Genomic DNA, 27,994 nt, shown 5'->3' on the forward strand with positions numbered 1-27,994 from the left:
ATAAGAAGATTAATGTAAAAAATAATTCATAATTTCAGAGCTTAGTGTAATTATCTATTTTCTCTTGTTAAAAAGAAGGTAAATACTTAGAGAATAATTTTTTTCACAGGAGAAATTAAAATGAAGAGAATTATAACTCCTATGTCCATGAGCCAAGAACCAGCTCAGAATTGGGCCTCTTTTAATTAATGGTCGGCCCAAAACCAATGCTAATTAAGACTAATATATTCGGATAAGCACATGAACAAATCATCTGGGTTTAGGTTATCCGAGAAAATTTTGTTTCTTGCAACGAAGGATCTCAGTACGGATAAAAATAAACAATTCTGAGAAGAAAAAAAAGAAGAGAAGAAAAGGTTTAATAAAAGTTGGATCAGATAAATTTATGCAATTTCAAGTCCGAAGTGCACAATATTAAGGAGGAGGCAGAGCAAAAGGAAGAACAGAGAGGTTTTACACTATATCTTTCTCCAGAAAGCAATGGCTCTAAAGATAGCACGCAACCCGCTCTCGCTCCTCCTCCATGCCCACTCCTCCTTCCCCTTCCACTTCCCCTTCCACTTCACCACCATCCACCTCCCTCTCCTGCCACCTTCACTGGCTTCTTCAAATGACCCACTTGTGAAATTGGCAGATGACTCCTTAGAGAGAGGGAAAGCCATGAGATGCCTATCTAGGAGATGGCAAAGGGAGGCCAACTCAAAGGAGTCATAGAGTGGACTCCCACAATCCCATACAGAGAGCTTACCTTCTTCTCCTCCTCCCCCTTTCTCCTTTCCTCTCTCTTCCTCCTCCTCCTCCATGATCAGGTTTCAAGATGAATTCTTCTCCCCATCTCTTTCCTATATATATATGTATAGAGAGAGGAGATTGCTGATATGTGTTTATCTTTGATTTGGTTAGTGTGGGGACAGTAGCAAATACCTCATTAATTAATTAATTAATCAGTGATATGATTGTTGGCAATGAGAAGAGGCATATAGACCTTTTTATTTGGTAGTTGGCGACGTTTGTCTTTACTTTATATTAATGTGGAACAGTCACGAGTTGTTGTCGATGATAAGAGGCAGTTAGTCTTATATTAGGTGATCGGTGATCAATGTCTTTTAAATCTTTATCTGATAACCAACTGGTTATCCAACAATCCATCCTTTACATCAATGCTTGTACTCAAAGTGTTTCCATGGGGTTCATCTCTCAAGAAGGTGGCCTACTCAAAACTTGAATTTAGCCCTTGCAGTTGTCCTTCTCATTTGGCTAACTTTGCCTATTCATATTTAATTAGCTAAATAAATTGGTGACTGTAATCTGCTTTATAAGATCGACATATAATAGTATGATATACTTGTATTATATAAATTGTGTTGTGACTGACATACACAGAAGCAGAGCAATTTAAATCAACGATTAGGAGATAAAGATTTTGATTGTAATCAAACTAAATACAAGTCATCTAAATAATTAAATTTACGTGGTTCAACTTATAGCCTACATAACTATATCTATAGGCGGAGACGACGAGATAATCCACTAATAATAAAATAGAATATAGATAGAGATAATCAGTCAAATTCAATCTTGAGCGCAAAAAGAGAATTGGATTTGATTAAAAAAATTACCAAACAAAATTGATGAATCTAATCCAACCCAAAAACTTCTTTGAATCTATCAAGTAGACACCATAAAGGGTCAAAAAGATATAAATGAGTTTCAAAATAAGATTTCAAGTCCGAGTTCAAATCAGGCTCAAATTCCTTTTGAGTGCATGTCCCATCACAGATGGAAGAGCCAGAGGAGGTTGACAATTCTTAGGTGATCTAATAAATGTCTTTCAACCCTCGCAAGAGGTGCACTTTGCACATCCCTGAACTGGTAAAACGAGCCTTAGATGCATGCAGAGGTCCATTTCTCCCATACTTTGTCTACAAGTAGTTCAGAGAGTAACTTTTTGTACACTGAATTCAACCTCCGAAGCTAATGATTTTTCTTGAATTATATGCCTGTAATTAATATCTTAAGATGTCTTCCAGGTCAGAGTGTGCTGGGATAATAGGATTGCATAAGTTGATCATGTCACGAGTCCTTTGTTATAGGTTCCAATAATAAATATAAGCATGTGATGACAGGATTACCTGAGAGCTTTCACATGGTTAGCATGTGCTGAACAACCAAATTAGCACCCAATAATTAAAGATTAGCCAAACTCCACCGTTGTTCTTTTGGAGCTTGTCTTCTTGCAATGAAACAGGTTGTTGATTGTTCTATTTCCCGTACAGAGTTTTGCTGTTTATTTTTCTCACAATTTCCTCTTGGAAAAAAACTATAGGCCAAGAATTTCATTAATGTCACTTAAACGAATATAGCCAACAAACCTCACAAAGTTGGTGATCAGGTCCAGACGACAGCACATTGATGCAAAAAGCCTATCCTCCAACGACAAAGAGTTTTGATGTTACTCCTGAAATTGGTTTAGAGAATCTGCCACACTTTACTACGTTCCTTTTGCTCACCTAGTAAAACCCATTTCATGTAGACTGGAATTTATGTATGAGTTCCTCATATTTTGATGAGCTCAGCTTGTGGCATTGATGAAGATTTTGGCTCATGCTGAGGCATCTTCTAGCTTAAAGTCTTTTTGAAATCATAGTTGAGGCTCTACTGGAGGCAATGACAATGATATTTATTCTGTCAGTTAGCATCTTTGAGAATGTCATGCTGATATATCCTTGTGATGTGTTCAAACCTGCAAAGCCTGCCAGCTCCAGTTGAGAATAATATGAACTGTACTGCATCCTGTCCTATTCATGCAATATTCTCCACATTCTCAGAAATATTTTATAAAAGAGTAGCCAAAGTCAAATTTGGCTTAGCTTTACATAGAAGAAAGTGATGATGCCTTCCAGAGACTTGAATTCTAGAAAGTGAGTTTCCAAAAGAAAATTGTCACTACTTTCTATTTCTAGTCCCTGATGTTAGAAAGTAGCGGTTAAAAGTGAAATATTGGGGCTACTTTTGAAGCTGCCATGTGCGATAAATGTGGGTTAAACTTACAGTAAGATTAGAATTAACCCTTCTCTCCACTTTCATGTGAAGACGGCGAAATTAGACAAATCTGCGCCGACATCTTCACCATCTTGTAGTCCACTCCTCGTTTGTTCATTCCCACTCCCAGCATTATTCTTTCTAACCACCGCCTTCTCGCTCTCTCTCTCTCTCTCATGGTGGACCAACTCCAAGGTCTACTAAGGAGGAAAGTATCCCTAATGGCAATCTCGGGATCGCAATCTCTTGATCTCTCTGAGTTTCTTGTCAAGAAGAGCTCTATGTGGTCATGGAGTTTGTACCCAGAGCCGTGATCACTTTGTAGCTCCTCTTTCTTTTCCTCCCCTTAAGGGCAAATGGCGGAAAGGGGAGTACGAGGAGCGTCACAGATTCGACTCGTGCGTTGCCCCAATTGCAATAAGATCCTCCCCGAGCTCCCACTTCTCGCGGCTTATCGTTGTGGGGGCTGCAATGCTATCCTTCAAGGTATGCCTTTGATTCCCGTTTCGCTGAACTTTTTCGTAGGAAAAAAAAATAGATCTTTCATCCGTTTAATTAGTTTGTCTAGAATTCATGCCAATCTGTTGGTTTTGTTAATCTAGGTGTTACAGCAAGAAAACAAACTCCTGCATTAGGATCTTCACCAGAAAGATCTGATGGAGGTGAGATAAAATTTGTTGGTAATTTGGAGAATGGTTTGGATAGAGAACCTAACAGTGGTTCGGGTTTTTGTGCATATGAGAGTGCTATGAGAGAACCTAAAGCCTCAGTCTTTGAAGCTACGGTCAAAAATACTACTTCCAATGTGGATGAATTGGCTAAAGAAAACATAGAGAGGAAGAGAGAAAAGAAGATGGGTATTGGATATGTTGATAGGGATCTCAGAGTTTGTGAGAAAGAAGCTTTGGAGGGCGGAGAAAGGTTCAGAGCATCAATACCGCGTGAAGCTTCAAAGGATCAGAAAATGGGCATTCCATTTTCTTCTACTTCCATCGAAGGCCGACTTGGTAAGTATAGGAGACCTACTAGCCGGTATGCCAATGAAGACCTCAACAAGAAGCAGAGTCCAGCAGGAACCAGGAGAGTTGACTACCTCGAGCAAGATCCAGTGGAGCTCTTAAGGAAGCTTGATGAATTGAGAGATCAGATTACTCGATCTTGTGAATTTATGGGCAAACAGAGAGAAGCAGAACCCAGGAATAGAAGGGCAGCCTCGTCTTCCTTCAACCATAAACACCATAGCCCTTGGTTTTCTGAAGAAGAACAGCCACCGTTCAATCGGATCAATGCTACACGTTCACATCATCTGAATAGGCATGATATGGGAATGCCAAATTTTCACTCTCCTGTGCAATCATCGAATGGTATTCATGGATATCAGGAAAGATACAGGAGAGTGCCTTATGATCCCTACGCTGAGTATGCAGAAAGACCAAGGGACAGTTATCTCTATAGTCAGTTTGATCTAGATCCTGTCACGTCTGATCAAAATTATGGCTTTTACCATCAACCTGCCTGCTCATGTTTGCACTGCTATCAACATTTGCTTCCTCCTGGGCGAGTTCCGCCCATTTCCATTAGTTATCAAAGAGCAGGAAATCGTGGGTTTCCTGCTGCTGATAGATCATCATTGTTAAGTTCAGAAAACTATGACAGAAGATTTATAGATTCGTCCTTGTATTCTCACAAGTTACAGACCCAGAAAAGGGTATCACTCCGTAGCAAGAGGGTGGAACGCCTTTGTCGACCTATTGGTGGTGCTGCTCCATTCATAATATGCTCTAATTGTTTTGAATTGCTTCAGCTACCTTCTAAAATCCCTCACATGTCTGAGAAATCAAATAAGCTGCGTTGTGGGTCATGCTCTCAGGCGATCATATTCGAACTTGATGAAAAGGTGTTTGCTTTTTCCATGACCTGGTCAGCTGTTCCCATGATTGTTAACAATGGAAGCTGCAATTATCGGATGAACCAAAATTTGCAGCATCAGAACGTTATTGGTGGAAATCCTGTTCCTCCTATGATAAGTCCAGAGGATGACATCCATCCTGCAGATGATGATCCAGTTCCTCCTATGAGAAGTCATCAAATGGTGGAAAATGAATGTGGGTTAAACATGAGCTGTTCAGTAAAAATGCAGTCTCCCTCCACATCTTCCAGCAAGTCCAGAGATGTGGAGAGCCTAGAGAATATGGGATGTGGAGAGACCAGAGATTATAGGTCAGGCAATGTGGAGAGCCAAGATTTGCAGTATCACAAGCTTATTGATGGAAGTTCTGTTTTCCCTCATTGTGAAAATCATGATAACCCACAAGATGACCTCAAATCTTCAGATGATAATCCGATATCTCCTGCAATAATACATCAAATTACAGAAAAGGAACGTGGGTCAAGCATGAACTTTCCAGCAAAAACCGAGGTTCTCTCCACATCTTCCAGTAGTTCTGGGGATGACCATGGAGAGACCAGAGAATGCAGGTCTGGGGATGCGGAGAACCCAGATTTGCACAAGCATGAGCTTAGTAATGGAAATTCTGTTCTGTCTCACTCTAAAGATTATGACAGCCCACGAAATGAAATTCATTCTACAGGTAATAAATTAGTTTCCCCTACAACAGATTATCAAATGACAGAAAAAGGATCTGGGTTAAACATGAACTATTCAACAAAAATGGAGGTTTTCTCCACATCTTCTATTAGGTCTAGGGATGTGGAGTGTCCAGGGGATTTAAGATGTGGCCAGACCAGAGAATCTAAGTCCACGAATGTAGAGAACCAAGATTTACACTGTCATGAGAATTTTGATGGAAATTCTGTATTAGCTCAATCTAAAGTATATGACAGCATACAAGATGAAATCCATTCTGCAGATGATGATCCAGGTTCTCCTGCAATGAGTGACCAACTGTCAGAAAAAGAATGCGGGCCTAACATGAACTGTTCAGAAAAAATGGAAGGTTGCAACACGTTTTCTAGCAGATCTGGGAATGAGGAGAGCCCAGAGAATATAGGATCTCAGAGAGATTCATCAAGCCTTAACAAATTGTCATTTGATGCTCAAGTGGCTTCATATGTTTTTGGGTTGCAGAAGAATTCTGTCCATCCATTCTTTAGTCAAGATATGGATGATTTTGAAGATGAAATCATGAGCAGTAATTCTGGTTATGAGAATGTGGTTAAGGGTGATTTAAAGCAGCAGTCCATTGAAGATGCTCAACTAGCAAATGAAATGGATTTATCATTTACTCGGTATCCATATTCTGGATTTTCTGAAGGCTCAGTTGAAGTTGGACATGGTGAAGATCAACCTATAGTTGGTAAGAGTGGTAATTCATTTTTTGCTGGTCTGATAAAGAAAAGCTTGAAGGACTTCTCTTTATTTAATCAATCAGTTGAGAGTGGTAGATGTAAAGTTTCAGTTAATGGTCATCCTATTTCTGATCGTTTGCTTAAGAAGGCTGAGAAGAAAGCCGGTCCAATTGATCCTGGTGCCTACTGGTAAGTCATTGATCCACATTGATGATGTGGATTTTGAGTATTCTGAAATGTTAGATCTTACTGTCAAGCTTTTTATATAGTGCTCCTTGTCAATCTTTTACATTAGAAGTGCTAATGGAGAGATAGTGTTTCTTGTGATTCATGTTGGACTTGGATAGCAAAGACTTTATCTAAGTTCTCTTTTAAGCATGCTTATCTTAACCCAACTATTGTCCTTCTTACTTATGTCAGACCTCTTTCAAATTTAGGTACGATTACCGTGCTGGATTTTGGGGTGTCATGGGACACGAATGCCTTGGCATTATTCCTGTAAGCTCAGTCCTTCTTCATTATGCTCCACCAGCTTTTCCACGGTAATACTAATAGAATGTTACCTTGCAGTCCTTCATAAAAGAATTCAAATATCCCATGCCTAGAAACTGTGCTGATGGGAACACTGGAGTTCTTGTCAATGGGAGAGAGCTTAATCAGAAAGATTTGGATTTGCTTGTGGAGAGAGGGCTCCAGCGTACGTCCAGGCGCTCTTACATTATTGAAATGTCAGGAAAAGTTCTCGATGAAGCATCTGGCAAAGAGCTACATAATCTTGGCAAGCTTGCCCCAACGTAAGTTTCTCAGTTTTAAATGAACCTATGTTTGTGAGATTTTCCTTGGCAAAGATGGAGATTAATCATTATATCATAGAATGAGCACAAATGATTGAATTAGTTCAAACATTAATGTTTGATCCATACAGCTTGTGTTTTCCTTTCCTTTTATGTAGGTTTTTTGATTTATTAGTATACTTTTTTTTCTATGTATTTGAATTTCTCTAAACTTCAATCTCTTGATGATCAGAGTTGAAATTTTGAAACGCGGATTTGGCATGCATGCTCCCAAAGAGCTAAGTTAGCTTGCAGTCTTGAGTGCGGCCGTTGCTTATCAATATTCGCACGAAAGTTATACATGCGAGGAACAATAGTGAAGATGCCAGTGATAAAAGAAGAGGTAATTTTATCCAACAAGTCTTCTCATGAGGCTTAAGTTAAGATTGGATGTACTTGAATTATATATATCTGATATCCCATTATACATCATGTCCTGACAAAAGCCGTTCCATTCTTTCCATTATGATAACATGATATCATTCCTATTTTGCTTTTGACCAGCTTGTACTACTGATTCTATTCATCTGCTTATTTACGATGTGGTTATTCTATTCCTGGAGCTCTTTGTTCTTGTGCTCTGTTCCTTTGTTCTTGTCTGGTAGTTTAGAACTGATCATGTCACATAACAGAAAGACGAGGTATAACGTCACTATTATTGAGAAGTCGGTAGCAAAACGCTTCATATGGGGGAAGTCGTAAGAAAGCCGGCATCTCAGACACTCGACTAACCGAACTCTTCTCTGGTGGACTTCCATCTCAGAAGACGGTGGTAAGACACCGACTTCGCACTGCGGCTGAAATAGAAATTACCCCTTTCTGAAGCCGGCGCGGGAGATTCCGAACATGCCGACTTTATTTAGTTTCGGATACATCCTTGCTCTAGCCGACTTCCTCCTTTTCCTTTTACAAGTCGTTGCCGATTAATAACCTTCAGGCATCCATTTTAATTCAAACTAAATACTAAAATGCTTACATGGAAACTACTAATGCACTACCTTAGTGATTGAATCTTACTAAATCATGATAGAAGTTATGAGTCAATTTTTTCATAGTAAATAATTATTTGAATTTTTTTTATTAATTATGATATGTGTATGATTTTGAGTTTATTGTGGCACCATTATTAAAGGATTTACAGAGGGAGTTAAATATAGTTAGGCTTAAATTGCATGGTAAGAAAATGATGAGATGGATATAGTTGATTTCAAGGGGGTTAGAAACTTGTTTAACTACTAATTTTTGACAACGTGATTCCAGATGTAGGCAATTCTAAGTTGGACAAACTAAATATTATAAAATAAGAGCCATTATTTAATCACATGAGGATGAAAAAAATATTAACGAAATAAAGGTCAACGTCTCTTAATAATTTACTGACAAGATTTTGATATGCATTTTGCGTATCAAAAGATTAATAATTTATAATTGCTTACACCAATAATAATCGAGTTGGCTTACCTTGCACATATTAATATATTGCATCGATCCATAAACTTAGGGCCTCTTTTTCCCCGATCGTTGGGTAATTCTAAGGCCATGGTTTGTGTTTAAAATACAAAATAGTTTTTTTTACTGTGGCCGTAGATCTAGCCAAAAATTCATTTATTGATGGGTATGTACTATTTCTTTCCGAAAATTTAATGTCACAAACTAATGGGAGAATGAGGAATAAATTGCATGGCTTACCATGTCAGACGAGTTTAAAAGATAATTTAATATTGGAAATATTGAGTTTCCCCCATCGTAATTTAGCCAAAGTTCAACTTTATATACTTTAAATTTAAAAACCTAACCTTTGTATGTAAATACAATTGCTAAATAGTTAAAGTAGCTCTACAATCCTCAAAGTAGACTATTCTTTCGTATTTTTGTTAATTAATATGTTATAATTTAATATGGATCATAGAGATTGAGTACTAAAAGTTAAAATATACAAGATATATGGTAAATTGTAATTTACCCTTCAATCTTGCAATCTCAGACATTTAGTCAACCGAGATGCCAATTAAATCACTCCACCTTCTCCAATTAAATAGGTGTCAGGATGTAGTTACCCCTAATAACTCCACCAATCCGCATCCGGATCCGAACCCGATAGCACCGCACCCGATAGAGAGGAAATCGAGGCAGCATCAGCGTGAGGTATTTAACTATCTATACAAATCCATCCCTCTAAAATATTAAAACCACGCAACTCCTTCCCGACCTCTCCTCCTCCTCCTCCTCCTCCTCTCCCTCCCTCCAAAACCCATGGGAGAAGCCACACCGAAAGAAGATCCGATAGACGGCGGCGCAGCCTTCGTGCTCGAATCCAAAGGTCTATCTCTTGCACCTCGCCATTTATATATGCACATATATATAAATATATAATAAGATGCGATTAATTAACGTTACGCAATCGATCGTACACAAATCCCAATTTGGATCAGGGAATTGGTGGCATGCTGGTTTCCATCTGACCACCGCCATCGTTGGGCCGACGGTATTAACGCTGCCATACGCGTTGAGGGGCATGGGATGGGGGCTTGGGTTGTCTTCTCTCACGGTGGTCGCCGCCGTGACATTTTACGCGTATCTTCTCATGTCGAGGGTCCTCGACCACTGCGAAAGCCAGGGCCGCCGCCATATTAGGTTTCGCGAGCTGGCCGCCGACGTTCTCGGTATACATATTTCTCTTTCAAAGTCGAAGACGATGCATATATATATGTATGTATGTGATTGGATTAATCTTGGGTTGGATTTTAGGATCGGGATGGATGTTTTACTTCGTGGTGAGCGTGCAGACGGCGATCAACATGGGAGTAGGGATTGGTGCTATATTGCTTGCAGGGGATTCACTGGAGGTAGCTAAGCTTTCAACAACCTTCTTTCTTTCTTTCTCTTTAGTTTTGGAGCTATCGCGTTTTTAATGGCTGACTTCGATCGTTTTCGTTGGGTGGGTCGATGCCAAATTTTGGAATTTTGGGAATGGGTTCATTATGATGATGTTAAATATTTGGAGCAATTAGACTTGGATCATGCCTGGAATCCCCAAATCAATCAACAATTTGGGTTTGAATGGATTTCATTATATATGTCATGAAAAGTTGATATCAGATCAACGTTCTTGTACTGTTTGGTAGCTAACTTGACATTATTCTCTTTATGTCACATTAACGTTGTAATCTTGGCACTTGCATGGGGCCGGAGAAGATAATGTACTCAAATCTTTCACCAGATGGACCCCTAAAACTATACCACTTCATCATTATCGTCACCGTGGTGCTAATCTTTCTATCTCAATTGCCATCCTTCCACTCTCTTCGGTACATCAACCTCGCTTCACTTCTCCTGAGCCTGGGCTACACGTTGCTCGTTGTCATAGGTTGCATTCGTGCAGGTCATTTTCTAACCCTAACTTGCTTTACTTTTTTTAATATACATATCTTATGTTTTATTCTTAAATCTTATAATTTTTTTCTTAAATTAATTATGAGCCGTAATTTATAAGTTAGTCAAATAAAGTACCATCTAGTATATGACAAATTATTCGATAAAAATTATTAATTTCTCTCTCCTAATTGAACGGTTAAAATTAGATAGTACTAAATAAAATTAATCAAAAGTACATATCATTTCTCTAAATAGTATGAGTAAATTAGTCATATTTTATTTCTTTCTCTTAGTTATCTATTTTATCTAAAAAATAAGAATAATAATAAATTGGTAAAAGTTGACACTCCTATTATTAAGGAAATGCTTATAATATTTAAATTCTAATATTTTTATAAGTTTATCTAGACACATATGTAAAAAAATATTTTTAATTTATTAATAGATAAAAAAATATTTTTAATAACTAATTAGTTAGTATCAACTCATTGCTCCTAATATATAGCCAACTCGGTCAACTCTACTAAGAAATAAGCTATAACAAATTTAAATAGATATACAATATTTTAATAAAAAAATTATTAAATATCAATCTCAATATATCTCTACCGATTGACAGAATATAACGATTGAGCTGCAATTATGGATTTATATTATCTTTTAGCAACTCTGCACTTTATATATCATCGTGCTAGGAAATTAGTGGCTGCCGTTTTAAATTCTTAATCCAGCTAGGGAGAATTAGATACCTCGATTTTATAAATGAGAGGACTTACCGGAAAGATATAATTAATATTCGGATTCTCGTGCCACTGCTATCATCTTCTTTTTTGTTTTATTATAATAAGTTGCTTCCATAATGGATCCTATCTTGGACTTATCAGGATTGCTTTAGTAGAAATGCTGAGCAATTATTTTGATTAAAAGTGCCTACATACAAATAAAGTTTAGCAGTTGAGGTTGAAACAATTATCTTATTGTGTTTGCTTGTTTTACTACAGTGGCTTAGATTTAATCTCTCTAAGAACCCTGCGGCTTCTTTCGTTGGATGGTTGATTTAATTGTTCGAAAAGAAAAAGAAAATAGAAAAGAATTTTGAAGCCTATTAAGCTATTGGGGCACAACTGGGCCTGGCCCTAAATAATCTCTGCTTGCAAGTCACAGTCTTTCTCTGTTCCCAGGTTTCTCAAAAGATGCTCCACCGAAGGAATACTCACTGGACTCCTCTAAATCTGAGAGATCCTTCAATGCGTTCACGTCCATCTCCATCTTGGCTTCCGTCTTCGGGAATGGGATATTACCAGAAATTCAAGTAATGATAGTTTCTTAGTAGTTTTCAAGTGTGCAAGTTGAAACCAATTCATATTTGAATTGGACAGTAACCTTTCAGGCTACGTTGGCACCTCCGGCAACTGGGAAAATGGTGAAGGGGCTAATACTTTGCTACTCTGTCATATTTGTTACGTTCTACTCCGCTGCCATCTCTGGGTATTGGGCATTTGGGAAACAAGTGCAATCCAACGTCCTCAAGAGTTTATTACCAGATAGTGGACCTTCGTTAGCTCCTACATGGCTACTAGGCCTCGCAGTGATCTTCATTCTCCTTCAACTCCTCGCCATTGGTTTGGTATGTTGTCAACCAATCATGTCGGCGGAAACGAGATCGTCGAGATCGTATATACTCCATACTAAACAAACTTGTTCTACAGGTATACTCTCAAGTGGCCTACGAGATAATGGAGAAGAACTCAGCTGATGTTCAACAAGGGATGTTCTCCAAAAGGAATCTAATTCCGAGGATAGTGTTAAGGACACTATACATGGTGTTCTGCGCATTCATGGCGGCGATGCTTCCCTTCTTCGGCGACATCGTCGCGGTCGTGGGTGCTATTGGCTTCATCCCGCTTGATTTCGTGCTTCCTATGCTTCTCTATAACATGGCAATTGCTCCTCCGAAAAACTCTCTTGTTTACTGGATCAATATCTCCATTATGGTGATCTTCACCGGCGTCGGGATCACCGGCGCATTCGCATCTGTCAGGAAGCTTGTTCTTGACGCGAACCAGTTTAAGCTCTTCAGTAACAATGTGGTGGATTGAAATATTAACTGTTAGGGTGTGACCAATCAAATGGGTATGTATCACTTTCATTCTGCTCCTTTCTTTCTTTATTTTTGCTCTGTTTTGAGCGTGGAATTTATGATTTTCTAGGACACAAGACCTTTTATGCAAATTTACCGATATGTGCATAGAAGCATAGGATTACGCGGTGCCGTGTAAGGAATCTTTCCTTTGTACAATGATGGGTATCAGAATCAGAAAAAATATATATAAAGAAATAGAATGAAGATTGAAACTCAAATTCGAGTTAATGGACGGGGAGATGGGGACTAAAAGGCTCGTAGCCGTGGTCAGGAATTAGAGAGGCCGGGACTAAAAGGGCTTATCTGAGGAGGGTTTTTCAAATTTAGATTTAAAGATGTGATAAAAAAAAAAGTTGGCAGACTTAAAATAGTAAAAAAGAAACATTTGATTCAAACCCAACTTATTTATATCTCTATGGTTCAAACCCAATTAATCATTTTTTAAACCCATTTTTCTATTTTTCTTCGTCGTAACCTTGTGGGAAAATTGCCCATAAAAAGAACTTGCGGCAGAACAACACAGGAATACTTATGTGATTAATTCCAGCAGCTAACCATGGCGGCGGAGATCATTATCGAACAACCCCGTCGGCATGCACATCGTCTTCCTCGTGAGCCCTGGCATATATAGGCCACCATGGCTTCACTGACTCCCTCCTCTCTTACTCCAATTAACTTCTCCTCCCCGAAGAAATCCGTCACTCTCTCCTCCCTCCCCTCCGACGCGATCATCGAGACGCACCTCGCCGTCCCCCCATGTACTACTACCGCCCGCGCTCCTCTTTTACCTCCCTACCCTCGACGAGAGCACCTCGTGCGACTTCCGCGACCTGCCCGAACCAGTTCGTCTGCCCGGATGCCCCGGTCCATGGAGAAGACCTCGGCGTCGGCCTATACTTAGAGCCTCCCCTACGGGGAAGACTGATCATGGAGCGGAAGGCATTTCGGTCAACAATGGAGCTGGACGTCATCAAAGCTCTTCGAGATCAGCAAGAAGTTGGGAATCCACCGGTCTACTGCGGCTGGAACTCGACCTTGTAGTAGAGCACGTTGCATGGCGTGCCAATGATCACGTGGTCATTGTTTTCGTGAACGCAGCTAGCGTTGCTGGTGGATGGTGTTAAGATCGCACCGAGGCGAAAAGCTCGGGTGGATGGAATTAATCTTTCCAAGAGATCTAGAAGATATGGAAGGTGGCACTGGAGTTAAATACTTAGTAGAGGGGGGAAATGTTTCTTACTCTCTCTCTCTCTCTCTCTCTCTCTCTCTCTCTCTCTCTCTCTCTCTCTCTATATATATATATATAGGTAATTCACTTTGTGTCAGCTTCTTCGATCGAATGGTATAACACAACAAGCACATATACGAATGCTATGCGTCTTTAGAACGCAACCAATTGAATTGCGGATATATTCTAGTTGTGGGAACTTTCGAACAACTTGTAAGGGACCACAAGGACCAGTTGTTGGGTGATCTCAAGCTTCTGTTAATTACTTCGCTAGTATAGAATATTATAACGTCGCCTTTATTCTCTCTGCCTGGATGACGAATATGATTCTTTTCTAATCGATGGTTCTATGCAAGAAATGTTCTTTGATAATTAATTTGATATTAACATGCATTCTCCAATGATCGTTGTGTCTCCTCTTTGACTATTTCTTTTCCAAAATAAAATAAAATAAAAGATGGCCGTTTCACTACAAAACTTTGTGCTCCTTCAAATTAAGTAACTGCATCGTCCTTCTCTTGTATTTCCATTCTTTTTTTTGTATCAATATCTTTGCTTTTTTCATCGTATCCACTCTTAATTTCTTAAATCTTTGGCCATAATAGAAACGTAAAATCTATAATAAAAGGCTACTTGTTGCCTTTTGTATTTCAAACTAATTGCTCGCACCCCACCACCCCTAAATCAATAGAATATTCCCATATACTGTTTTATTTTCAGATATGTGTATTTTAATATTAAAAACTAAAGTATATAATAGGAAATTCAAATTTGATTAATTGATAAATTTTAGATATGTTTTCTCTTTTTTCATACCTAAAATATTTAAAATTAAATTATTCTAACAGATAATAATTTTATAAGTATTCTGTATGATTAGAGACCCCCTCCAATCAAATTTTCTTTCTCCGCCCTGTCTTTATTCTTCTTTTTATTCCACATCGCATGCAATAGATTTCTTTTCTCGTAATTAACATAAGATATTAAGTAGTTGAATATGGTCATCAGTTTTCCTTTTTTTTTTCTTTTGTTTTTTTTTTCCAAAATTAGAACTAGTAAACCCAACTTAATTATATTTCTGTGGTATTGTAGTCCTCGTCAATAATTTGAGCAACGTATATTTTTCTGATTAATTACCGAAACGTTGATTGACCAATTGGGCTTCTGGACTCATCTTGGTTCGTAGAGAATAATCTTCCTGTGTGGGAATAAAGAATATGAACTACTCAGTCTCTAAAATAAACCATGAAAGGCTTCGTTTGGACGACTCCTTTCTCCTTCGATCTTAATTTGCTTATAAAAACGTAGAATTACTTCCCGCCATTTCCCAACCGTGAAACAGCCCAAGGATTTATATATACACCTGACTGTAAAGACTCCAACAGCTAGCTAGCAATGGCGCAGGAGAGCATAACCGAACGACCACGTCCACACATCGTCTTGTTCCCGTGCCCTGGTATGGGCCACATTATTCCCTTCGTCGACCTCGCGAAGCGCCTCATCCTCCACCACGGCTACACCGCCACGATGCTCACATTCTCCAACTTCTCCTCCCCGACGAAATCCACCTTCCTCTCCTCCTTTCCTTCCGGCCTCTCCTCCCTTTCCCTCCCCCACGTCCCCCTCGACGATCTCCCCCGAGACGCGCGCATGGAGGCGCGCCTCGCTGCCTTGGTCTCTCGCGCGGTCCCTCACGTGCGTTCCGCCCTCCTCGACCTCAAGAAGAGTACTACTAGTGGCATTGCGGCCTTCGTCGTCGACCTTTTCTGCCCCGATACCTTTGGCGCTGCCAAGGAGCTCTCTATCCCTCACTACATCTTCTTCACTTGCAATTTCATGACGCTCTCGCTCTTCTTTTACCTTCCTACCCTCGACGAGACCACCTCTTGGACCCACTGCAAGACCGGTCCGACAAGATCTATAATTGGTTCGTCCACATCGGCAGAACTTTTCATCAAGCCGAAGGCATTCTGGTAAATAGCTTCCAGGAGATGGAACCGGACGTGATCAAAGCTCTTCGAGAGCAACAAGATCATGGGTATCCACCTATTTACCCGGTCGGACCCCTCGCCCGGTCCAGTTTGGACGAGACAGACGACTACGGATGCTTGGAGTGGCTGGACCGGCAGCCACGTGGCTCTGTTTTATTCGTGTCGTTCGGGAGTGGTGGGACCCTGTCTACGGAACAAACGAGAGAGTTGGCCTTTGGGCTGGAGCAGAGCGGGCAAAGATTCTTATGGATCGCTAGACGCCCGAGTGACAAGGAAGCGGCTGGTGCGTACTTCACATCAAAGAGTAGCGATGACCCTTTGAGCTATCTACCTGAAGGATTCGTAGAAAGGACTAAAGACGTGGGCAAAGTGGTGGATTCTTGGGCGCCGCAGATTAAAGTACTCGGCCATGAAGCCACCGGTGGATTTCTATCTCACTGCGGTTGGAACTCGAGCTTGGAGAGCACAATGCATGGCGTGCCGATGATCGCGTGGCCGTTGTTCGCGGAGCAGCGGATGAACGCGCTTATGCTGGTGGATGGTGTTGAGATCGCGCTGAAGCCAAAAGCTCGCGAGGATGGCGTTTTTCCAAGAGAGGAGATAGCGAAGGTGGTGTTGGAGTTAATGGAGGGGGAGATGGGGGAGAAGGCTCGTCGCCGTGTTAAGGATCTAAGAGATGCCGGATCTAAGGCGTTGTCTGAGGAGGGATCGTCGTACAAGGCGTTGGAAGAGGTGGCTAACAAGTGGAGAGTTGCACTTGCTGTGTAGATGTCATTACCTGTCTCTAGCTTCTTCTATTTTACTGGATGGACTAATTATGATCGAGACGATCCAATAAAAAATCAAACCCGTACCTTTATATTAGTTCTACATTATTCTCGTAATTATTTTTTTGCGAAGCATCGAGCATTGCAGCATCTCAATTCTCAAACCTGGACTTCTTCTAGTTATAGCAACTTATCATACAGGACATCGGTCACGTGCAGGGAGTAGCGTAATCCTAAAGAGGATAACACTGGTCGCCTAGCCTTTTCGCGAATTTTGAAGAAATAAGTCGAGGGATTCGTATCTTGCTGCCCCCGAGTGCAAGAATTTCCTGCATCACGGTAGTAGACATCGAATCACAACATCCAACGCGCACCGCACGTGCGATGCACGTTGCGTGGGCTTCAAAACGCTGGGGAGCGGAGGTGCCTAAGGCCGAACCCGTTCAAGAGTCGAGAAACGACGCAGACTAAGGGAAGGAGAGTGAGTCTCTACGGACTAATTTCAACGAAACAAAACAAAACACGGAGGGATGGAGATGGAGGTGGCGACTCTAGAAAAGGGCGCGGTGTGCTGTGGCTGGAACTACTGCGGCCAAAGGCTCGCCGTTGGCTCCGCCGATGGCTACGTCTCCATCTACGATTCCCTTGACTCCTCCTCCTCACTATCTTCCAAATGGAAGGTACTTGCCCTAATCCTACCTCTCGAATCTCTAGAACTCTATCTTCCTTATTTGCGATTGTCTCCGTTGTTGATCGTTCCTTTTCCTTGAGTTCCACTATTAGCTTGTTTGAAACCCTAGAATCTGTTTCAATTTTGTATTGTTTTCGATTTAATGAGCATTGAGGTAAGATATTCTACTTTTCGTGATGCTGAATTTTTGCGGAAATGGATGTCTCTAATAGATATCAATGTATAGTTGATAGTTGTCTTACGGATTTTTCTTTTTCTAGGATTCAGGGTTTGGGCCTTGGAGTTTGTCTTTTGCATATTATGTGAGATTTAACTTCAATTTTCTTATTGATAGATAACTCCTCGAATAATTTTTTATTTTTGTTTGTTTGTTATTACTGGCACAGGCACATGCGAGTAGCATTGTGAATGTTGTGTGGGTTCCTCCAGAATATGGTGACGCAGTGGCTTGCATTTGTGTTGATGGAACATTGTCCTTATGGGAGGAGGTTGGCGAAGGTTTAAAACAACATCATTTTAGCTATTTTTCTTTGTGTCTTTCAGATTTTAATCTATCGACCTTGTAATTATACTGCATGCCATGGTAAGCCTGAAAACTTATTTTGCACTCTCCCTTATGGAACAAGATAGCTGTTTGGATAATTGAGAGCAATCGTGAGTTTGCATATTTTGCAAGAATTGTGATACTTTGCCTCCAGTTTGTATAGTTAGCATTCCTTAAGGATGTGTCTAGCTGGCATCTGGAAGTAGAAAATTTCCTTTGTTTTCGTACAGAGTTCTCTTTGGTCAAATGTTTGCTAGTCTTTTATGGTATTTTATTTTATATATCTTAGTTCTGATTAAGACTTGTTTTCCATCTATCTAGTAAGTAAGTTTGCTGGTAAGGATGAAGTCATCATGGGAGTGGGCAAATGTTGTGCATGATACATATACTAACTATTAGCTGGGCGAATTGATCTTTGACATAATATATGCTTTAGATATCCTACCACTTTCTCTTTTTTGAGTTTGTTATTTTTTGGGAACAATAAGAACTTGAACATTTGAAACTGAAATGTTTAACTAAGCTAGGTTGCTTTTTTTTTTATGTCTACAGATAATCAAACAGTATCATGGAAGAGGTGCATGCTCTTGGATACCGGTGGTTTTCACATACTTAATGTATACTTCAAAGTACTTTTAACAAGCCTGAAAATGGTGAGTTCTGACTGATGACACTCAGTTGAATAGCGGTGGGCTTTGCAATCATCTCTTGTTTCACAATTAACTTGCTGGACTCTTGTAGGTTGTTGCGTATTCGGATGGCCATGTCAAGGTCTATGAGCTCTTGGACCTATTGGAATTAGACAAGTGGCAGCTTCAGGTTTGTCCATTTTCATCCAACTTTGCTGTAAATTTCCTTCTATGTCACTTTATTATTCGTTTTGTCTTCCTGTTAGGTGTCCAAATGACGAAAGGTGATATTGTATCTCTGATATTTAAGCCCAGTGCTGAAACTCCATCAATGCTGTTCTCCTCTTTTTTTCCTTTTGATGTTTGCAATTTACTCTCTTTGTTAAAGTTTCCACTCTTGTTCTTAACTTGCACTTGTAATTGCTTTTGAAGCTATCTTGCTTAAGTAGTCATCTGCTAAAGATATGATTTTGTCTGAGCAAACAAAGTGAGATGATGTTCTGAGATGACTCAAACTAAATTGTTTGGTTGGCACTTACCATTTTAGAGTCTTCTTCTCAGTTCTTCTTGGAATAAAACATATTGCTTTTCAGTATGTTTAAGCTATACTGAATTTAATTCTATCCCTGGCAGGCGGAGTTCCATAACGTGATTGATTCAGTCTCCAGGTTTGGAAAGCCATCTTGTTTATCTGCATCTATTGCATGGAATCCACAAAGAGGTGAAAGCCAGCAGGCTAGTTTTGTTCTGGGTTTCAATTCAGACTTGCCACCGTTCAATTCCTCTAAGGTCTCTGGAATACTAAGACTGCTTTGTGGATATGCAGTTTATTTTTGTGACCTTCCTGTCGCTTAGACCATTGTGTAAATGATACTTCATAGCTTGATCAGATTTCTTAGATTATTTATTGATGTTGAGTAGTGATAGATAGATATGAATTTTTTTTTAATTGGTTGTTCAACTGTCATATCTCCAATTTATAATCAAGTGACTGCTCTATACATTTTTCTCTGGACAGGGGTTCATTCTAATATAAAATGCTGATTGAGAATAGTCAGTATCATTCATAGTTGTACTTATTTTTACATGCTCTCTTTGTGAGGATGAAATGTTTTCCCTATATTCTTTCATTTTCTCTCAAAAGTGTGCATATGTCTCTTGTAGTCATAGTTGTTGGAATAATTATTTACTCAAACAGAAGATTTCTTCATCTTGTGCAATAAAACTTTTAACAGATCTGGGAGTTTCAAGAGACTCATCAGCGTTGGCTACCAGTTGCAGAGCTGGCTTTGCCCGAGGACAGTGGAGATAGGGTGCATGCTGTAGCTTGGGCCCCCAACATAGGCAGGTTAGTCAACATTTTGAGTAAGATGTATGCATTGTTTTCATCGCTATAGGATAGCATTTGATTATTTATTTACCATACGCAGATAGTCTTAGCTCACCTTGTCACTTGGTATTTCCTTTATATGGGACTTCTTCATATTGCAATAAAATATCACATTATGGCTTTATTGTTCTCTTACTACTATCAAATGAGAAATTACTTAAAAGAACTTGGTAGTTTATCGGATTTGGGATTGGGATTGGGTAACTAAAAATACGATATGTATCTATTGTATCGGTCTTACATTTCGGATAATTTGGATCAGAGATAAACTAAATCAGTCATATCAATCGATACTTTTCGGCAATACGGATTGGGATCGGCCGATATTTCAATCCATGCTTAAAAGTAAAATATGCATGCTTATTTGTCCTCTCTTACCATATTGTAAGGTTCGTTTTCCACCCTGCTAAGATGTTTAAAAATGTAATATACACCAACTTACTAGTTGAAACCTAATATTGCACAATTTTAGGATTGAGAGAGACTCTGAGATTCTTTCCTAATTGGAAGTAAATGATTAAATGTATTTGAGGTTTTCTCAATAATATCCAGATTATCTCCTCACTGTCATCATATTCTTATTGTACCGATTTTGTTTAAGAAACCTGGAACTTACGTTTAGGGTATGTAAAAATCCATGGCCCTGTTTCTTGCAGGCCTTATGAGGTTATAGCTGTTGCAACTTGCAAGGGGATTGCAATATGGCATGTAGGATTGAATCCCGAGTCTGATGGAAGACTTTCAACAGAAAAGGTTGCATTACTCTCTGGCCATGATGGTGAGGTATGAAGCACATATTTCTGTTTTCCTGTTGCCTTTTTAGAACATCAATCTTTCATTGAACTGAAGTTGCATTGGAAATAATATGTTTCAGTTTATCTAATTTTCAGTTTTCTTCCATCAATGCACATCTCTTCTGTTTCTATGAATCCACTTTATATCATAGACAAAATAATAGGCTTTCTTTGGGTTTTAGTACTTCTCTTTATCTATTTTTCTGCACACATATATTGTTGTATCAATCTTTACCTTACTGCTTTATAGGTAACTTATCCCAACAATTTCAATTTGTGCTTCATAGTAAATCAAATGACCAACAAAGACATTCTTTTATCATTTATCTTTCCACTATTAGAGTTACATGTTACATTTAATCCTTGCTGTTATTTTCTTTAAATTGATGCTCTTTGTTCTGTTATTACTCCATTCTCAGCTCCTTTATATTTTCAGGCTGCCTCATCTTTAAAGCGTTAATCATCAAAACACACTTTAAGCCCAATTTCCTCCCGAACTTTAAGCCTTTGGCTTAATGCTTTTACTCCCTCTTTTCACAGTTTTCTACAGTTTTTTTTTCTTTTATTTCTGTCACTATCTTCATTTCTGAGCCTAAAATCAAGTTTCTACTTGATGCTTTATTTGTGTGTGACTTGCTGCTAAGTTAAGCTGCATTACTTACGTATTGAAATTCTGCAGGTGTGGCAATTGGAGTGGGACATGGGCGGTATGACACTAGCATCAACAGGCGGTGATGGAATGGTAAGGTTATGGCAATCTAACTTAAATGGAGTATGGCACGAACAAGCTTCACTTGAATGCAATGGGATACAAGCTTAGCAATAGTACTTCATTTTGTAGTATTTCTTCTTCTTCTTCCTTTTTATCTTTTCTTTCACAAGAAACAGCAGCCACCTGATAATCCTTGTATATTAACTCAATATTTTCTCCCACTTTGTGGTTTTACTTTATCAGGCAATTAGGACTCTATTCTTTTGGTTTGTTAGTCATACATATGGTAACTTCGCATTGTTGTTTTTTTTAGGAGCTTGAGCATTCTTAGCCCTACCTTCATAAAGTTTTTTTTTGGGGGGCGGAGTATACCGGTCTGCAAGTCTTTGTGCCCTTCGCTTTCGTTTGAAAGGTTTTACCAGGCTATAAGCTTTACGCGCGTTCCGTTCTCCAATTTCCCATTTCAAATGGCCTCAAGACTAGCGACGTGCAGCCCTCCTCAGCCCTCAAAAATCTTTTCCTCCGGCCCCACCAATAGGGGGGTACCCAGAAATATCACGCCACTTATAGTAATCATCCACGTGTCACCAACATCATCCACGGATCCATCCTGGAACCCATATGTATCTCACCACCCACTCCTCTGCTCACCTCCTGGCCACGTCTCCCCACTTTCCAACTTCACCATTTCTCACCGTCTGATCGAGCGCGCGCCCAACCCTCACCGTTCGATCCCGTCGAGCTGTAGAAGATCCTTGTGGTAGCCGTTGTTCCCCGCTATATTATTTACACTCCCTCTTCCCCTGTCTCTCAATCTCACGCTCTCGCCTACGACTATCTTTCTCACCGGAATCACCACATCGGCATATCCGACTACCCTAAGATTCGTGCAATCATGGGATCGGCTACCGTACCGAGCTCGGCCCCACCGGCTGCGTTCGTCGGCGTCCGCCGATCGCCGCCTCTCCGGCGGTCATTTTTCTTCTTATCCTTCGACTCCAATAGGCCCACCAAATGTTTGGCCTTGGTCTCGCCGTCGGAAGCCGTGAAAGAACCTCAGAAGAGCCTCACGAGAGCTGTTAAGCAGCCAAAGAGAGTCAAGGCCGTCTCCATCGACGCCGCTCCCACCGCGGCTTCCCCTTCCTCCTCTCCTTCCTCGGACTCTTGCGATTTGAACTACAATGAGGTTGCCGCGGTGCTCGAGAACATCTACAAGCTCAGCCCTGCAGAGATTTCGGACGCCGAGGACATCGGCGTGGATCGAAGAAGGAGGCAGACGGGTCGGGGGAGGAAGAGGGTGGAAGAAGAGGAGGAGGAGAGTCGAATTGGGGATGTGTGTAATATTAGTGTGGTGAGGAGTAGGAGGAGGAGACCGAAAAGGTTGAGCCTTGAGAAGAGGGTGGCTTTGAGGAAGAGGAGAAAGGAGGAGGAAGGGGTGGCAGTCGCAATAAGCGGTGAAAGGAAGGAGCTTGGTGAGGATGTGGTGGAGAGGCTCGTAAGGGAGCATTCAGTGTCGACAGACTTGGCTAGCTTGGACTGGAAGAAGATGAAGATACCGCCAGTGCTTAGTTCATCGGAGCACACTCGATTGTTCAAGCTGATGCAGCCGATGAAGGTGAGATTGTTTTTTTTTTTTCCTTCAAATCTCTTGCCTTCTCTTCTTTGGTTGTTCTTTTTATTGATAGAATATTAATTGGCATCCTCTGTTTTGATATTTTTTGATGGATCCTTCTTATTGTTTCCTGTGTGATATCTTGCTACTGCTATACATGCTCTCTTTTCTTCCTGAGAAGTTTGGTGATGTACATATTCATAACAGGAGAGCTACTGTTTTGACTATCTTACTAATTAAGGAGAAAATTGACTGCTTCACTTTTTGATACTTTCTTAGTTGATATAACTTTAACTTGATTTTTCTGCTGTATTGAATTCTAGGCAATACTTGAATTGAAGGAGAACTTGCACAAAGATCTAAATAGAGAACCTACGGATGGAGAATTGGCGGGTGCAATGAATATTAGTGTCATGCAATTAAGACGACAGTTAGAGATTGGTCGAGCAGCAAGGAACAAATTAATAAAGGTAACAGCCCATACCAGATTTATTCCATGTAGAGTTTTCTGATATCAAACCAGTAGCATATGCTCCTCTATGTTATCAATACTAGGAAACTGAAACTGAAACTGAATATAGCTGACAGTCGTGAACCTAAAATCCAGTTGCAGAAATTTTTGGTTGCATGGACTCCTGTAATCGGACAAATCTAATTCCTCTATGTGATTGTAAGTTCATTCCAGTAGATCTTTCTGCTAAAAGAATGTAGTAGCTATTTCAGATACAATTACAAATTAATTCATCGTTATTATTTGCTATGTGGGGGCATCCACATAGGTCTTTTCTTGTCACTGTTGGATCTTTACTTGCACTCGAGTACTGTGCTTCATATTTAGATATTCACTATTAGCCTTTTACAAAACGAACTTCTGTCCTTATGTTCCTGAATGATAGATAAATTGTGAGAAGGTAATCTTTATTGAAGGTTTTGTTGGGTCATTAACTGCTACCATATTTTAATCTTCATTAGTAACCAACTTTTTGGTCTATAATTGAGCAATATATTTATTTAGTAGAGAATAGACCTGTAGATATATGCATCTGATTTTCACAAGTCCTGATTGTCAGAACCATGTCTCTTTGCATTAGTTGGTTGATAATAGACAAAAATATTCTCCGCCACACTGGTTTTTTACTCTTTCATCCTTACGAAGCTTAATATTTTAAACCCTTTTTATGCCAAGTTAGTGAAGTCGAGCACTTTATCTGATGCTTTATTTTATTATATAGAAAATTGATTACTATTTAATTGCCATGAATTGGAAGCTAATAATTGGTAATGGGAAATCTTGCAGCACAACCTGCGCCTAGTTTTATTTGTCATCAACAAGTACTATCCAGACATTGCAAGTGGCCCGAAGTTCCAAGACCTCTGCCAAGCTGGTGCTAAAGGTCTTATTACAGCCATTGACCGGTTTGAAACAAAGCGAGGGTTTCGCCTATCCACATATGGCCTATTTTGGATCCGGCATTCTATTACTCGGTCAATGATAATTTCAAGTTTAACACGGTTTCCTTTTGGAATTGAATCGGTATGACAGACTTCAACCTCAAGGATGTCAAAAGTTTGCATCTTCTTGTTTTGTGTCTTATTGTGGTAGTATAAAGAGCCTCAGATTTTTTTCAGTCCAGTTTGGTTGATGAATGCTGAGCATGTTAATCACTACCTAAAGTAAACATGCAGGTCAGACAAGTAATCCAGAAGGCCAAATTAGAGTTGTCATTTGAACTTGAGAGACCTCCCTCTGAGGAGGAGATCATTGACAGAGTAAGAATATCACCAGAAAGATATTTCTATGTCCTAAAGGCAGGAAAACCAGTTTTGTCCCTTAATGCAAAGCATTCAGTTACACAAGAAGAATTTATCAACGGGATCACTGATGTCGACGGTACTGGAGGTGATAAATGTAGACAGCCTGCACTTCTCCGACTTGCTCTTGATGATGTGGTTAGTTTTCAGAATTAACAACTCTTACAAAAGTATGTCATTTTTGTTTAGATGTTTAGCCACATCCAATTTCGTAGCGTGATGATTATGAGTAGACTTTTGAAGTAACTTATACGAATCCCTCTCAGGGCTTTTTCTGCAATAGATCTTATAGTCATATATTCAAGTTTAAACCATTTGCCGACAATAATAATTGAAAATATACTTACTATCTTCTTTTCTTTTCTCTGCAGCTAGATTCACTAAAGCCCAAGGAGAGTGTCGTAATCAGGCAGAGATATGGACTCGACGGCAAGGGCAACAGAACACTGGGTGAGATCGCGGGAAATCTGAATATCTCGAGAGAGATGGTCCGCAAGCACGAAGTGAAGGCACTCATGAAGCTCAAACACCCAGCTCGCGTTGATTATCTGCGACGATACTTCTGAAACATGGACATATTGTACCTGTACTGTATATTTTTCACCTCATACTTCCTCATTATAAACGAACCTTGTGTATGATAGTCACAGTAACATACACGCTAAGCATCACACCATATATACAACATTCTTATGAGGTAAAATTTAGACCTCAGGTGTAAACTTTGTAATATATAAAGTTATGAAAAGATGAGTCTTCTCGTTAGAAATTTATTCACCTCTCCATGGTTTTATTCCAATGATAAATTTCTTGAAGTACCTGGGGATCTCATCGTTCTTTTAACTCCCTGCGAGCAAATTACGAGCTTCCGAATCGGCCTCTCTGCTAAGTGTATGTCATGTTTACGATGGTCGTTTTCAAAGTACATACTACCATTAGATCTTTACAATGACATGGAATCTTCCAGACTGGGCCGTGTTTTTTGCAAAGTATATACTGCCATTTTCTCTCTACAATGACATGGAATCTTCCAGACTGAGCCGTGTTTGTTTGGTCCACCAGTTTCTTCTGTCTGTTGCTTCACTTCTCGTTGCAATTGTTCTCCTCTCTCTGTTTTGATCAAGACAACCTCCCTTTCTAACTCCATAATGAGAAATGGAATGGAATCATCGGATGCTGCTCACATGCCGCATAACACACGAAATAAATGTCATTGATGGTACAATTATTTGCGTTAGAGCGGTTCGTTTCTTTGGCAACTTATGTTAATGATGAAGACGTGCAACCATAAAACCCTACATGTATAGCCAGGCTTCAGTTTTATAGCGCCTTGAGATTTGTAAGAGCTCATCTTGATTCAATATAAGTCTAGTTGTCTGGTCCTCCTGTCCTGTGAATCGATTATAGGTTAGGATTTCTAGTAAATATTGGGGTCGATATTTTTTTCACTAAAAGGTTATATATTTGTATATGATTTAGACATCTTTTGGAACAGTTTACCCAGAAGATATATAAGAAAGAAATTTCTTAGTATTAGTACCCCCTGTGAGATGCTGCCTATTACTCGGTTGCAAGAGATTCCTGCACTCAGGGGTTGCAGCAATCTGCTTCCCAAGTCTATCGAGCATAAAGATGTCCCCCCCCTCTTCTCAAAGAGAAGAAGAAAGTTGAACAAAGAGGAAAAGGGGAATATCTGGAAACGGACGTTATTCTATCTATAGCCATGGGCAAGCGTCGACTAAGAGAGAAGAAGCCCAAGTCCACTGATGATGACTTTGAAGGTCTGGTGGTGCTTCTCTTCTCTTTCACTTTGCTTTTCGCCTGATCATTACTAATTAGTATCATGAAATGTTTTGAGTTTTATGAACTAGTTTCTCTCTTGGCAGAGGTTACCAGCGCAGAGTGGGAGCCTATTAACATATCAGAACAAGAGAAAGATCTTATTTACAGAATGTATAAGCTGGTGGGAGACAGGTAAAATCTCAAAAATCACTGTCTTCTTTTTCACCTTTTGTTTATTTATCACTATCTGTGATCAAATTATATGTAAAGTAAATGTAAATTTGTCACATCATAGTGGTATTATGATTGGGCAGTCCTCATTCTGATGAAACAAAACCAAATCATCAGTGGTGCTGCTTTTGAGAAAGTTACAACAATGGAACAGAACCACTATATATTATATCACATCAAGAGCAACTTGATGCCTTGATGGGTAGAAAACACTAGCTATGGAGCAGCTTTAAAGAATGACAATTGACAAAGAAACCTGAAGCCTTAAGCAAGCAAGGGTATAATTTGTTAATTAAAAGTATCATATATTGTTGCTATGTTATTTAGTAGTTTAAATTTTGGGTTAACTGATTATTTAATATGATATTTATATTACAATCTATTATTTTCTGTCTACGTTGCTGCAGTATTGAGAGTCACACTTGAGGGGCATGTTAAAGGTATAATATGTCTAACAATTTAAGTTTGTAGATCAAGTAATTATTTAATAATTTTAATAAAATTATGTGTGTTTGATAAGAAATGATAGGTAAATATTTTTGATATATCAGCTATTTTGAACTCTGAAACAGAGTCCTGCATATAGTGCCAAACTTTCCGGACTTTTTTTCTTCTTGATAATATCAGCAAGATAAGAAAATTTTGTAGGTGGACACTGATAGCTGGGAGAATCCCAGGCAGGGAGCCAGAGGAAATAGAGAGGTTTTGGATAATGAGGCATGGAGAAGGATTCACAGAGAAAAGAAGTAGAAAGAGATAAATGAGATAGAGATAGTTTAGTTTATCTGACGCTTTATAGCTGTTCTGCTTATATACTTGTATAAATCCTGGATTGCCTCAGTATGCCTTTTTGAACTTCTATGTTACATTTATCCACACATTATTGAGAAGATTCATGAGCAGTGTTATGTGACACAAGTTTCCTATTGTCGCTGTTGTTAATTTCTTTTATTTCTAAAATTTAATATAAAATATTTATGCACAAAATAAATGTAATTTTATATTTAAAAATAAACATTATTTAATATAAATAATAATATTAAAAAATAAGAAACTCTGGCATATGTGTTACACAGAAGCGTAGCTGACATATATAAAAATTGTGCCCT

General features: G+C 39.4%; 6 protein-coding genes across 7 annotated transcripts; all 6 read left to right on the plus strand.

Moving 5' to 3' along the window:
• The first annotated feature begins 3,164 nt into the window (after nt 1-3,164).
• LOC140798206 (uncharacterized) lies at nt 3,165-7,738 on the plus strand. The gene is made up of 5 exons (XM_073151976.1): nt 3,165-3,528; nt 3,645-6,540; nt 6,789-6,849; nt 6,922-7,145; nt 7,378-7,738. Exons 1-5 carry the CDS (start codon nt 3,399-3,401, stop codon nt 7,430-7,432), a joined length of 3,366 nt encoding a protein of 1,121 aa, XP_073008077.1. The 5' UTR covers nt 3,165-3,398; the 3' UTR covers nt 7,433-7,738.
• Nucleotides 7,739-9,331: 1,593 nt separating this feature from the next.
• Nucleotides 9,332-12,920, plus strand: LOC140798298 (probable GABA transporter 2). 2 transcript variants are annotated; one of them, XM_073152110.1, is made up of 8 exons: nt 9,332-9,504; nt 9,617-9,847; nt 9,933-10,030; nt 10,380-10,566; nt 11,741-11,871; nt 11,950-12,186; nt 12,269-12,692; nt 12,770-12,920. In XM_073152110.1, exons 1-7 carry the CDS (start codon nt 9,438-9,440, stop codon nt 12,656-12,658), a joined length of 1,341 nt encoding a protein of 446 aa, XP_073008211.1. In that variant the 5' UTR covers nt 9,332-9,437; the 3' UTR covers nt 12,659-12,692; nt 12,770-12,920. The 2 variants fall into 2 exon arrangements, with proteins under 2 accessions (XP_073008211.1, XP_073008210.1); XM_073152109.1 differs by having other exon boundaries at nt 9,355-9,504; nt 12,269-12,920.
• A 2,293-nt stretch (nt 12,921-15,213) lies between these two features.
• LOC140797633 (hydroquinone glucosyltransferase) lies at nt 15,214-16,791 on the plus strand. The gene is given in 2 exon segments (XM_073151238.1): nt 15,214-15,847; nt 15,850-16,791. Coding segments are annotated over 2 exon segments (1,362 nt in total). The 5' UTR covers nt 15,214-15,325; the 3' UTR covers nt 16,690-16,791.
• Nucleotides 16,792-17,000: 209 nt separating this feature from the next.
• Nucleotides 17,001-21,726, plus strand: LOC140797632 (protein SEH1). The gene is made up of 8 exons (XM_073151237.1): nt 17,001-17,368; nt 17,766-17,877; nt 18,476-18,576; nt 18,665-18,742; nt 19,186-19,341; nt 19,788-19,900; nt 20,599-20,725; nt 21,416-21,726. Exons 1-8 carry the CDS (start codon nt 17,219-17,221, stop codon nt 21,554-21,556), a joined length of 978 nt encoding a protein of 325 aa, XP_073007338.1. The 5' UTR covers nt 17,001-17,218; the 3' UTR covers nt 21,557-21,726.
• A 515-nt stretch (nt 21,727-22,241) lies between these two features.
• On the plus strand, nt 22,242-25,645 carry LOC140797631 (RNA polymerase sigma factor sigE, chloroplastic/mitochondrial-like). The gene is made up of 5 exons (XM_073151236.1): nt 22,242-23,063; nt 23,384-23,530; nt 24,358-24,594; nt 24,747-25,010; nt 25,244-25,645. Exons 1-5 carry the CDS (start codon nt 22,344-22,346, stop codon nt 25,436-25,438), a joined length of 1,563 nt encoding a protein of 520 aa, XP_073007337.1. The 5' UTR covers nt 22,242-22,343; the 3' UTR covers nt 25,439-25,645.
• Nucleotides 25,646-26,204: 559 nt separating this feature from the next.
• On the plus strand, nt 26,205-27,803 carry LOC140797935 (transcription factor TRY-like). Its single transcript, XM_073151643.1, has 3 exons — nt 26,205-26,653; nt 26,759-26,846; nt 27,534-27,803. The coding sequence occupies exons 1-3, from the start codon at nt 26,596-26,598 to the stop codon at nt 27,643-27,645; spliced, it is 258 nt and encodes an 85-aa protein (XP_073007744.1). The 5' UTR covers nt 26,205-26,595; the 3' UTR covers nt 27,646-27,803.
• Nucleotides 27,804-27,994: the final 191 nt, after the last annotated feature.

This window comes from Typha latifolia, chromosome 11 (assembly GCF_019914945.1).
Source record: "Typha latifolia isolate L0001 chromosome 11, TyphaL0001v2, whole genome shotgun sequence".
NCBI classification, from domain to species: Eukaryota; Viridiplantae; Streptophyta; class Magnoliopsida; order Poales; family Typhaceae; genus Typha; species Typha latifolia.

Bases quoted from the DNA above. Each gene is read 5' to 3' on its own strand.
- LOC140798298 (XM_073152110.1), top strand. From the start codon at position 9,438: ATGGGAGAAGCCACACCGAAAGAAGATCCGATAGACGGCGGCGCAGCC. The intron at 9,848-9,932 runs GTATACATATTT...GTTGGATTTTAG, and splicing joins GCTGGCCGCCGACGTTCTCG to GATCGGGATGGATGTTTTAC. The intron at 10,031-10,379 runs GTAGCTAAGCTT...GGGCCGGAGAAG, and splicing joins TTGCAGGGGATTCACTGGAG to ATAATGTACTCAAATCTTTC.
- LOC140798206 (XM_073151976.1), top strand. From the start codon at position 3,399: ATGGCGGAAAGGGGAGTACGAGGAGCGTCACAGATTCGACTCGTGCGT. The intron at 3,529-3,644 runs GTATGCCTTTGA...TTGTTAATCTAG, and splicing joins CTGCAATGCTATCCTTCAAG to GTGTTACAGCAAGAAAACAA. The intron at 6,850-6,921 runs GTAAGCTCAGTC...GTTACCTTGCAG, and splicing joins AATGCCTTGGCATTATTCCT to TCCTTCATAAAAGAATTCAA.
- LOC140797632 (XM_073151237.1), top strand. From the start codon at position 17,219: ATGGAGATGGAGGTGGCGACTCTAGAAAAGGGCGCGGTGTGCTGTGGC. The intron at 19,342-19,787 runs GTCTCTGGAATA...AACTTTTAACAG, and splicing joins CACCGTTCAATTCCTCTAAG to ATCTGGGAGTTTCAAGAGAC. The intron at 20,726-21,415 runs GTATGAAGCACA...GAAATTCTGCAG, and splicing joins TCTCTGGCCATGATGGTGAG to GTGTGGCAATTGGAGTGGGA.
- LOC140797935 (XM_073151643.1), top strand. From the start codon at position 26,596: ATGGGCAAGCGTCGACTAAGAGAGAAGAAGCCCAAGTCCACTGATGAT. The intron at 26,654-26,758 runs GTCTGGTGGTGC...CTCTCTTGGCAG, and splicing joins CACTGATGATGACTTTGAAG to AGGTTACCAGCGCAGAGTGG. The intron at 26,847-27,533 runs GTAAAATCTCAA...AAAATTTTGTAG, and splicing joins TATAAGCTGGTGGGAGACAG to GTGGACACTGATAGCTGGGA.
- LOC140797631 (XM_073151236.1), top strand. From the start codon at position 22,344: ATGGGATCGGCTACCGTACCGAGCTCGGCCCCACCGGCTGCGTTCGTC. The intron at 23,531-24,357 runs GTAACAGCCCAT...GAAATCTTGCAG, and splicing joins CAAGGAACAAATTAATAAAG to CACAACCTGCGCCTAGTTTT. The intron at 24,595-24,746 runs GTATGACAGACT...GTAAACATGCAG, and splicing joins TTCCTTTTGGAATTGAATCG to GTCAGACAAGTAATCCAGAA.